We start from the raw sequence: 12194 nt of genomic DNA, 5'->3' as shown, positions 1-12194 counted from the left end.
AAATGGTCACTCCTGCCAGCTTTTTTCTAAGCACCTACATGACTTCTTTCTGAAATGCTGTCTCATGTAAAATCCTGTACTAGTAATACTCTGCTTTCTTTAAAAGTTCATACAAATTCTCGGTGCCCAGTGAATGGGTTGCCACTTTCACATAACATTGTTTCTGAATACTAAGGTAAAATGAAGGAAAACACTTGTACTTTTATATACATCGTACAACTGCCAACTGTTTTCAAACCAAATGATATTACTACTAATATTATTAACACTGAATACTCTAACTGCACAACTACATTTAAGCCTGACTTGAATAACCAAACTAGTTAACAGTCCTCCTATCTGACAATGTTCCCATTAAATGTGGTCTGCCTGCAACCATATGAAAGGAGAGCAGGCTCAAGTGAGAAGCATGAAGAGCTAACCAATACTCAATACACAGAAGAACTTAAGACACATATTTAGGTATGCATTTTGACATATTAGAATAAGAATCATTGATGGTTATATGCCTCATTAGCTCTAGGATGTACTAGTTATTGCCAATTACTTTTCTAAGTGTACTGAAGCCATTTCTTGATGAACCTAGGATGACTACTAACTCGCACTATAAGCAATCAGTGTTTGGGGATGTCCTTTATTATTTTAAATGAAGAGAGAACATATTAAGTTCTGCTATATATTGTTGAAATAGTCCTTAAATATGTTTGGTACTTACTTGCAAAGTCAAGAACCGCTTCAAAGTCTTACACTATCTGTTGGGATTCTAGAGGGCTTTCTGCGAGAGAATGGCCATGTGAGCAATCCTGCATGAGAACAAGACTGATAAGAGCTCCAGCCAAGCAAGAATGCGATAAGGATGTGACCCTGAATGAGGGGGGAGAAACTCGATGAGACAAACAACCCCCGGAAGGGGTTGGGACGGAAGAGGAAGTTCCACAAGGCGGGAAGCCTGGCAAGGCTGATGTGGCACTTTTTATCCAGTCATAAGAAGGTTTAAAGCGCAGGCTAAGTTAACTGTCCAATCTTGAGGACTTGTACTGCATGTTACTCACGTGTGCGGGAGAACATTATAAAAGGGCTTTCTGAGTTGTAATAAACGGGCATTGCTTGATCACATTGGTCGTGTGCGTGCTCAGCTCTCCCGCAACTATCTATACCCCATTTTAAAAATATGCAACAGTTGCAAGGGACCTCTTAAGGACCTAATGCATTCCCCTACAGCCACAAGCAATCAAATCATATAAATCCTTTCTTAAACTTAACCTTTAAAATTTTATTGGGTTATTTTTCCTTCCAATAAGTCACATGAAAAAATTTCCCAAGGCTTTACTCTACTGATTGCTAAAAACTTTTTCCAAGCCGAGTACATTTATGTTAAGACCCATTCAGTCTTATGTATTCACTGTCCTCTAGTTTGAAGGTTATTCTTATTATTTAAAATTACTGTACTTCTAGATATCAACTCTGTACTTCTAAATATCAATTATAATTGCTCCAGCTTTTGTCCACCTAATCTCTCTAGTCTTCTCTCATATGAGCAGCTCTCTATTTCTTTGATCATCCTCTGTGTGACTTTCTTTGTGCCTATCACAGTTTGTATTTGTCAAAGATGGGTAACATACAGTACACAACATCCCAGGTGAGGTCTCATTAGTACTAATTCTTCACCTCTATGGGAAATACCTTCAATCTAGGATAATAGTTAACTTTTCCTAGGCTTGGCACTTCGGTAACTCACACTTCATCATCCTTTCCAACTGATGCACTGTGAACTTGTAGGAACTTGGTGTACGTATTTTAATATTAATATAATTTACTGTGATAAAAATTCACATGGAGAGAACAAGTTTCATATGAACATGTTTCAAAAGTCTTTACTTCTACTAACATTAAACTCACCAGATAAAGCAGGGTTTGTCCCTATATGTAGGTTAGTCAGGAGTGAGTCACTAAAAATAATTACAAATAATATTTTTCTCATGTTGCTTTATATAAATTATACCAGCTGTTCTGCTCATAAAAGATGTATTTGATAGGTATGTATTAATATTTTGGAATTCTATATATTCCATTAGCTTTCAGAAACAGGCACTGCTAAAGCAATTGGACTTTATAAAAAAGCTCTCCATGTTCATCACACAATGAGGACTAATTTTTGGATACTCTCCCTCTGACTCCTGTAACGTTTCAGCTGTTAAAGAGATGTAGCTCAGCTTCATCACAAGTTATATTAGATGTTTTCATGTATATTATTAGGGCATTTTCTTGCCATGTGGAGGCTTGGAGTTCAACACAGCAAAACCTGTTGTTTGCAAGTACAAACAGTAAGGGTGTATTTAACTGAACTTAATCCAAATGAGTCAGGCATGTCTTCAAGACAGATGTCTTCAGACATCTTCATACTCCCTTTATTGCAGTGGAATCTATTTTCTGGATCCCAAATGACATTTTTCAAAGATGAACACCTAAGATGTCATCTCATCAAAGACACAATCTCTACTACATGCAGATGCTATCAGAATTTCAGTTATCCAGCAAAGCTTTTGTTCCAGACTGAAGTGTGAAGGATGCCTTAAGCATATAAACAGGTCAGGTGAGTTTCACCTAGATCGCTCTCCAAAACCTAGATGTCTAAATTGTACCTAAGTTTCACCTTCAGCACTTAAGAGCTTTGCTGTTTCTGGCCCTAAAGAAGCCTCTGTTGCAAGTGCAGTAGCCTTCTAACACACCCCAGTGGATTCATCAATAATGAACTGCTTTAGTAAGAAATAACTATCGAGCTGAAATTTCTCTCACTCTATCATAAGCGATTTAGATTAATATAATGGAAAAGATCTGGAAGTCCCAGATTATTTCAGCACTTTGTTCAGAGCACCACACAGAAAAGAGTGGAATGAAGCTGTAGCAAGTTATATTATTAGCTGTTAGAAAAACAACTATGCTCTCAGAACACTACTGCCTTAGAAAAAAACTACTTCAATTTGCAAGTGTGATAGAAATCACTTTCCCTGGGTGTTGCAGAGTACTAAATTGCAGGTTACACCTATGCTATAAGGTGGGCCATACCACCCCTTCATTATACAAGCGTAAAACCATCATCCACACATCAAAAACTACACTGGATTGTAATGACTTTACACTCGTTTCAGCTAAGGTGCCAGCAAAGCTGGCTAATTCCCACTACCAAAGTCTCCAAGTTAAAATCTGGAATACCACTTTTTGTAGACCTGCCTGAGAAGAGGTGGTAAGTGGACATGCACTGTTCTGCTGAAGTACTGCCACCTCTTCCTCTGTGCACAGGGCACAGAAATGAACAGGGAACTACCGTCACCTATTCCAGATAAGGCATTAGTGGGGAATATACCAGTACTTGACCCTAGAAGTTTCTCAGATTTTTGAAATGGTAACTTTGCATTGACAAAGGATTCACTCCATCTTGCTCACTATCCTTATGGTCAGTTTTAAGAGGTCATACTTTGCCTATGCGTATTATACCAAATGTAAATTAAAAAGCTGATTTCACAAGTATTCCCTGAATTTCTGCTGCAGCCAGAAGTGAAACACAGCAAACCATGTAAATCAATGAAAAATTACAATTAAAATACTAAATTAGATTTCCTGAAGCAGATGGAAGAACCTTGCATGCAAAATGTCAAATTGTTAACCACAGACATTTTTATAAAATAAAGCTTTATTACAACTTATTACCCCCTCTACTTTTTGGCCTATTAATAATTCTCAGTTCTTTAATTAATTTATTTTCCTAATTTTGACAACAGTCTTGGGTGTCCTTGTTGGGCTATCTTTGACACTCATGTTCAGCTAGGAGATGGGCATGGCCTGGGTGTTAGGATTCCTGTTCTTCCCCCCCTCCCCTTTGGATGATTTAAAAATTTCAGTTCAGTTTTTCACATTAATATGTTTCCCAGTTAACTAACAACATTATAATAATAAATGATAAAAAGCATGGATTCTAACCACTTTGTCCTCCTTTGGGAAAGCATCCAAGGAAGCAGAATAAAAAGAGAAAAGAAAGAAAGAAGAGAAAAAGAATAAAATAGGCAAGTATTAATAGACAGCTTTCAAAGAAATGCAATTCTAGTAACTTTCTACAAAGATATAAAAACATAAAATTAAAAAAAAAAAAAAGTGCTTTGAATAAAAAGATGACATTACTCTATTACTGCAGATGTAGAAAACATGTTTTCCCACCCTAACCCACAGAAGCACAAACAATATAACAGAAGGCAAGTTACAAATGAATGGACACTTCTCTATTTCTGTGACTTGAAACAGTGGGTGAAAAATAATTAAAATATATTCAATTTTTTCCTGAGCAAAGATAAGCTGTACCATATGCACTCTAATGAACAGTATAATGTAACACATCAAAGAAAACTATATTTTCATAGACTTGCTCTAATGACACCACCTGCAGGTGATGCAGTGTAATGCATCCATTTATATTAAAATACAAATATAAAGAAGATTCATGTTCAATACACCTACGGAATTTTTTCAGATTGTGAGTTTAATTTAATCGACTCAGAAGTACATCAGGGCTACAGAAAACTTCAAAAATAAATATTAAATGCATTTTTTCTAAGGCTTTTTTTTTTTTGGTTTCCTTGAAACTTCAGAAGCCCTATTCAGTTGTTTAGCTCAAAGAAAGTGAAAAGGCCATAAACTAGTTCCGTTGTGAAGATGATTATCTGCTATAAAATTCATGACCACTTTTAACTGGATTTGTATTGATACCAAGAGCACTGATGCATTTCCCCTACATGAGAAAGTTATCTCATCTCATGATAGATAACAAAACTATTTATGCAATAAAAATATATTTGCAAAAGGTTTTATAACACACCATAATTTTAGCTGATCAGACAAAAATAATCACTGGATAATGGTCTTCCAAATATAGATCCTACCACTCATGTGCAAGTGAGTAGCCAGTTCCTTGTAAGGGACTGACTGAACAGAGGGTATTCTCAGATACCCTTCAGTTTTGTGGACAGCTACTGCAGCTAAATGCATGTGGATCAGAGGGAGAAAGATTTATCTCACCTGCCTGACAGCAGGGCACTTAGTACAAATTAATCTATAGTTTTACTTTTTAAATAAATTTAAAATAAATTGACATAACGCTCTCAGTGTGTTAAGAAAAGTGGTTGGGTTTTTTTTCTAACAAAAAACCTGATTGATTTTATGTAAGAGAAATCTATAAATCTATATGAAAAGCTCTATAAAAAAGAAATTAAAATGAAATGAGTTCAATAAAAATTTATCAATGTGGAGTTTTACCTGAGCAAAAGGGTTTCTTCTTTCATTCTATGCAAAACAAGTATGTTTTCTTCAAGCCATCACTCAGTTGAACTATACACAACAGTGGTTTTTTTAATTAACTCTGTGAATCCCAAGTATCTTCAAAATCAGTAAATACATTCTACTTTATACACACCTCATAACGAAGTGATGAATGAAACACTTAAGTAAAATGAAGCATGAAATGCGAAACTTAAGGTGAACAATCTGCAGCAAGACAATGTCAAGGAGGCTTTTTTTTTTAAGAGTACACATCAGAAAACTTACATTGTTTGATCGCAGAGAGACTCGACCTCCACATCGAGCACAAAACTTGGTCCGGCAATAAGAGCATAAATGGCCACAACCATCTGCAAACTTTGTTTTATGACAGATTCCACATGTTGGAGCATCATCCTTGTGCTCTCCCTGGTAACGGCGAGCTTCTTCCCCTATCTTTCTTACTTGCTCTTTATAGCTTTCAAATTGTTGATGCAACCTCCTGCATAGATGAGAAAAAAGTTTATATAGCAAGAATAGGAGCAAATACTGCTATTATGTATTTACTTCTTTCAATTTATAGCTCTATCTAATATTCTTGGCATGTTCACAATAATAAATGTACCTCATATCAAATACACACGGCACATGGAAGACTGTACAGGAAAATCTAAAGGGAAAAAATAACAGATGTATTCCTATTAGGTTTACTTCAAAGCTCATGATTTCACTTGACCAGATATTGATCCAAATATAAAAAGATGGCAAAAAAATTATAGTCTGAAACAGAAATATATACCATGTACAGAATAAAAGCAAAAATATAATTGTCTGAGCAAATTTGCATTGTTTTTCAAACCGTGTTATTTATTCAGCCAGTGTAATAAAAAATATAAATCCATCTTCAATTACAGTGTCACACTTTTGTTTGCAAAATCTAAATTACTAAAACATGTAACTTAAAAATTCAACAGGGTCTCTACAATCCTACTTGCCCTACAAGACTCTGAGAACAATTTTCTATGACAAACCCATATATTAACAATCTGTAGTAGTCTCTTATTAAGTATAAGAAACTATGTAAGGTTTGCAGTCCCTCATTACAGACATTTCTTCCAGCTTAGCTGCAGGAGTATATAGGAGTATTAGCAGGTATACAGATTCCTAAAATGAAGACTGGTGTTCAAAAAAGTAGCACTTCTCCTCCAGCTGACCCAAATAACAAATAGCCTGACACTGTGCCCACCAACTGGCTAAGTGTTACCCAAAAGACCCTGCTTCTAATGACGAGCTCAGGGAAGAGAACTCCGTCTTCTAGTCTTTACTTCCCTTTCTATAAGTGAGAATAATTAAATATTTAATGATAAAATCTTTCTTATCACTATGATATTATCTCTGAGGGAAAAGATCTTCTCCTGTTGGTTTCTAGGAGATTCTGTTGGCACAGATGACGTTTCAGAGGGGAACCAGCTAAAGGTCCAGGCACTTCTAAAAGAGACAGTCCAGCTCTTCTCCCGCTCCTGGCTGCAAGCATTTAGTGCTCTTTAGGCACTCATTTTGACAGTCACCAGGTCCGTTTCAGTGAGCTAACCCATGGACCTGAACCAACAGAAAATTAATTCTCCTAGGAAAAAAAAAAAATCAAAAAAGTTTTCCTATTGTTTTGCTTCCTCAATCACTCCACTCTGAACAGGGCAATGGAGACCTGGGAGGAAGGTAGGACATGAGCTCCTGAAGCCAGAAATTAAAAAGACCAGTGAACAGCAGGATCACCCTTTTTGCAGCAATGAGCTCAGCTGCCATGTGAAACCCCACTCTGAAGCTTAATTAAAAGGATCATGTTTCAACTCTGTTAACTATTTTACTATCATAAAAGGAAAAAAAAATAAAATCTGTAGTGCACCAGGACAGCACTGCAATGTGTGACCTTTTGTTCTGGTTTGAGTTCAGAGGGCAACTGAGCACCATGCAGCCGCTCACTCCCTTTCCCTCCCAGCACTGAGAAGGAGGGAAGCAAAAGACCCAGGAACTTGAGATAAGGACAAGGAGGGATGATCTCATTCTTTAAGGCACGGGCAAAAAACAGACTCATTGGTGGAAGAAAATAAAGAACATATATTTAATACAGACATTAACAACAACAGTCAGAGTAGGACTGTGAGAAGCATTACTACATCGTGAAAACACCTTCTCCCATCCTTCCTTTCTTCCCGGGCTCAGCTTTGCTCCTGATATCTCTACCTCCTGCCCTGCAGCAGCACAGGGGGCAGGGAATGGGGGGGTGCAGTCAGTCCTGCCACTTCTTCCACCTTGGGGTGGGGAACTTCTGGCATTCTCCCCCTGTTCCAGTGCAGTCCCCCTCTCACAGGAGACAGTCCTCCACAAACCAGCTCTGACATGAGTCACTCCCACGGGCATGCGGGTCACCCCTGCATGTTGCAGTCCTCCCAGAGCCAAACTGCAACAGCAGGGGCTTCTTCTCCTGGGGTCCTGACCTTCTTCAGGCAGTTACCTGGGTCAACACGGGGCCCCCCACAGGCTGCAGATCAGTATCTGGTCCACCACAGACCGCCATGGGTGGCAGGGGGAGGCCCTGCCATCTCAACATGGAATCAGGGGAGTCTCTGCTCTGGCACACCTCCCCCCTTCTCCTTTCTTCCACTGACCTCAGTGTTCACACAGATGTTCTCCTCAAAACTCCTCCTCATAACTCCCACAACTCTTCTCAGGTTCCACTTCGCAAAAATTTTATCGCAAAAGCACGGCTGATTGGCCAAGCCCTGGTGCAAAGGTGAGTCTGACTTGGAGCTGGGGGAGCTTTGAGAAGTTTCTCACAGGGGCTACTGCCCCCTCCCCTGCTACTGATAAACCCCCACCACTCACTGAAACCAGGACACCTTTATTTTCATGAGCTTCAGCAAAGACTTCAGACAGCGTAAGTGGGAGAGTACAGTAGGGCACATTTAACAACTCAGTCTTTTCACCATGCTGTGTGGAACCTACAGGCTCTTCATGCACATTTTCAGATGTTGCTTCAAATTGACATCTCCATGGATAACATTAAAAAACCACTAATAGATAAATAAATTATTTATAGAAACAGGGAATCTTGAGTTTAATAAATTAGAACAGTAGGGGTTTTGTCTGTAGAGGTCTCAATTATATCCTTTGTACTTTAAGATGATATTCAAGCCTAGAAACTGATAATTCAACTTAACTAACAGGAATCATGGTAAAATACATGTATTCTGTTTGAATAGGAAGAAAACTGCTCGTAACTACATAAATCAACCAACTCCCACATTGAAAGCAGTGACTTCATATGGGCACATTCTAGTGAGGATGCAGCAACAGCAAAAACTAAGCAGCCAAATAATCCATTCTCCCTCATTACAAACATGATCATTATACTTCAGAAAAACTTGGCAGAAATGCCAAAGGGGCTTCTTTGTTTTATATTTTACTAACCTGATTAAAAAACCTTTGCAGTATTGAGTAAAATGAGGAAAGTAGGTCAAATGAGTTAGGCAAAATACTGGAGAAACATAATACTTTTGGCCACATTATTGGATTACACATACAGGTTAACTTATCTTACACAGCTGCACACTTAAAATGCATAAATACAATGGAAGACATTCAGAAATTTGTATAATAACCAGCTTAAAGAATGCAGTTAAATAATGGAGAGGTCTGTAGGTAAATTTCTTATTACATCAAATATTCTATTAAAAAATGGAACCATGGAAACTAAATTCAGTTCTCCTTCTCTATAGCAAGACTTAAAGCTCTGGCTCTTTACAAACATGAAAAGGGAAAATAACAGCAGGCACTGCATCTTTTCCTGTTCTTTTCCAATTAGACATTTTACATCTGCATTTTTTGGATCTCATATGAAGCTTACGAAGTCTATTAATACAATGATGTTTTGCCCTTTTGTGTGCACAAGAGGTAGATGAATGTACTAGCAAGCAAGCAAAACTCAAGTGAGAGGAGATTTCATTTATTTATAAATATGTAGCACTTATTTACAGATTTCTTATCTTCTGAATCAGTGTAAGACTGGACTTATTACCATGAGAGATTCAAATCCAAGCACTTATCTTGCATGTCATACTCTGCATTAATGGAGAAATCCTCACATTTTATCAACATCAGGAATGAAATTGGAGAAAACAGTTGCAGAATTCACAGAGAAGAATCTTACTCAGCCCATGGAAGGTCTCATTCAATTACTTCTTTTCCAAGGTTTGAACCATCTTTCCCACCTTTTTGAGGAGTGCCAGGATCTCTATATCTGGCTATTCTATAACAGTGACAGCAAATCACTCTCAAAAGTTTTGCCTTATATGGAAGTATTATTTGCCTTATACAAAGTATATTACGTAGTCTCTGGAGCAAGAACTAAAATACAGATGGATAATTTTCAAGTTTGCTCCTTAATTTCCAGGCTAGAGAGCAGATTTTCATCAGACGCAAGGAAAATATAAGTCTATTAAATACTCCTCAATGTAAACAATCACCTAAAAGTTAGGTTAAAGACTTCATAACAGCTTGTAAGATAAGGGCTTCGAGACCTCCAACAGAAAGCAACCAGAATACTATCTAAGAGAAATACGCATATATCCACACCATTTTTCATCAAGCACCCCCAAAATTCAGCTAGTTCAAGGCCTTTGACACCGTTTCCTACAGCGTTCTCCTGGCAAAACTGACTGCTCATGGCTTGGATGGGTAAAAAACTGTCTGGATGGCCGGGCCCAAAGAGTTGTGGTGAACGGAGTTAAATCCAGTTGGCGGCCAGTCACGAGTGGTGTCCCCCAGGGCTCGGTGTTGAGGCCACTCCTGTTTAACATCTTTATTGATGATCTAGACGAGGGGATCGAGTGCGCCCTCAGTCAGTTTGCAGATGACACCAAGTTGGGTAGGAGTGTTGATCTGCTTGAGGGTAGGGAGGCTCTGCAGAGAGACCTGGACAGGCTGGAGCCATGGGCTGAGGCCAACTGGAGGAGTTTCAATGAGGCCAAATGCCGGGGGCTGCCCTTGGGCCACAACAACCCCCAGCAGCGCTACAGGCTTGGGGAGGAGTGGCTGGAGAGCTGCCAGTCAGAGAGGGACCTGGGGGTGCTGATTGACAGCCGGCTGAACAGGAGCCAGCAGTGTGCCCAGGTGGCCAAGAAGGCCAATGGCATCCTGGCTTGTGTCAGCAATAGCGTGGCCAGCAGGGACAGGGAAGGGATCTTACCCCTGTTCTCGGCACTGCTGAGGCCACACCTCGATTCCTGTGTTCAGTTTTGGGCCCCTCACTCCAAAAAGGACATTGAATGACTCGAGCGTGTCCAGAGAAGGGCAACGAAGCTGGTGCAGGGTCTGGAGCACAGGTCGTACGAGGAGCGGCTGAGGGAACTGGGGGGGTTTAGTCTGGAGAAGAGGAGGCTGAGGGGAGACCTCATCGCCCTCTACAGCTCCCTGAAAGGAGGTTGCAGAGAGCTGGGGATGAGTCTGTTTAACCAAGGACCAAGCAACAGGACAAGAGGGAATGGCCTCAAGTTGTACCAGGGAAGGTTTGGACTGGATATTAGGAAGCATTTCTTTACAGAAGGGGTTGTTAGGTGTTGGAATGGGCTGCCCAGGAAGGTGGTGGAGTCCCCATCCCTGGAGGTGTTTAAGAGTCGGGCTGACTTAGCACTGAGGGATATGGTGTAGTTGGGAACTGTCAGTGTTAGGTTAATGGTTGGACTGGATGATCTTCAAGGTCTTTTCCAACCTAGACAATTCTGTGATTCTACTGCTGAGGTCATGGAATAGCCAAAAAGGGGAAGTTTCCTCTGCCACCCAACCTCCAAAGACAAAGCAGGTAAAAAACCAAAACAAAGTATTAAAACAAAAACATAGAAGAAAACATTCCAGTACTTAACACTGGATATATATGTCAAAATGAAGAAGTTTCATAGAATCTTTCCTTCAAAAGTGAGAAATACAGAAGGCAGTAGATGGCCAGAAGGAGCAACACACTGCAAGGGTACTCTTATTACAGTATTCATGCACATCAAGACAGAAGTATGAAACCTAATTCATTCAGATTTTATACTACCTATTAATAAATAATTGTTAAAACAACCTTCCAGAGGTATTCTGTAACAACAGCAACAAATATAGCAAAATTCAGTGTTTAGTTTTAAAATGTTGACCAGAAAAAAATATACCAAATAATCTTTTAATTAAAATTAATTTTTATGTTGGAAATCGGTATCTTCAACAGATTTCACTGAACATGTATTTTACAATAGGAAAAAAAAATCGTAATTGCAAAAAATATCTTCCATGAATACTATTTTCCAAAAGCTTTTTATTGTTCATTGTTTGTTGGGGGTTTTTGATATGGTGACTTTAGCAGTCAGTACCTAAAAGGTAATGACTATTACTGTTACTCAGTTGAAATGTCCTTTGACATGAAACTGCAAATCTTTGATCCCACACGAAAGAAAATGTATTTATTTATCTGTTCCATAACTTTAATCCTTCAATCTATAAAATCTATCAGCAGCTGTTGCATAAGAAAATAAGTAAGAATTGTTAGATACAGAATTGGAATTCATTAGAAAAGCATCCCTCCACGTGCAGATATAAGAAGACATTAAAATTCTTCTAAGTTTACATATTTTATATATTTAATATTCCATCATTTATACTTTTAATATTTACATATTTACTTTTTAATATTGCTGAACTAGTAGTCCCTTAATTTTTGTTCTATATCACTTTAGCCACATTTCTTGTTTAATAGATCTATCTTCTTTAACATATTGTCTCAATGTAATAAAACTTCGAGTACCTCCAAGAGCACCTCTTTGTAACATTTACGTGTGAAACTTCACCCTTTGCTAGAA

At 38.6% G+C, this 12194-nt stretch overlaps 1 protein-coding gene across 22 annotated transcripts in view; it reads right to left on the bottom strand.

Moving 5' to 3' along the window:
* Window positions 1-12194, bottom strand: part of RIMS1 (regulating synaptic membrane exocytosis 1) — a 350587-nt gene that overhangs the window by 215744 nt on the left and 122649 nt on the right. For 21 of the 22 annotated variants that reach the window (XM_074895864.1, XM_074895868.1, XM_074895888.1 and 18 more), the window contains exons 2-3: window positions 5593-5806; window positions 3979-3990 (exon numbers count right to left, since the gene is read on the bottom strand). In XM_074895864.1, the coding sequence (XP_074751965.1) occupies window positions 3979-3990; window positions 5593-5806 (226 nt within the window). The remainder of the gene's footprint in view (window positions 1-3978; window positions 3991-5592; window positions 5807-12194) is intronic. The other variant, XM_074895867.1, reaches the window with a different exon arrangement.

Source organism: Athene noctua, chromosome 1 (genome assembly GCF_965140245.1).
Source record: "Athene noctua chromosome 1, bAthNoc1.hap1.1, whole genome shotgun sequence".
Classification (NCBI taxonomy): Eukaryota; Metazoa; Chordata; class Aves; order Strigiformes; family Strigidae; genus Athene; species Athene noctua.
The sequence above is the reverse complement of the archived record's forward strand: the minus strand, read 5'-3'. Positions and strand labels throughout refer to the sequence as shown.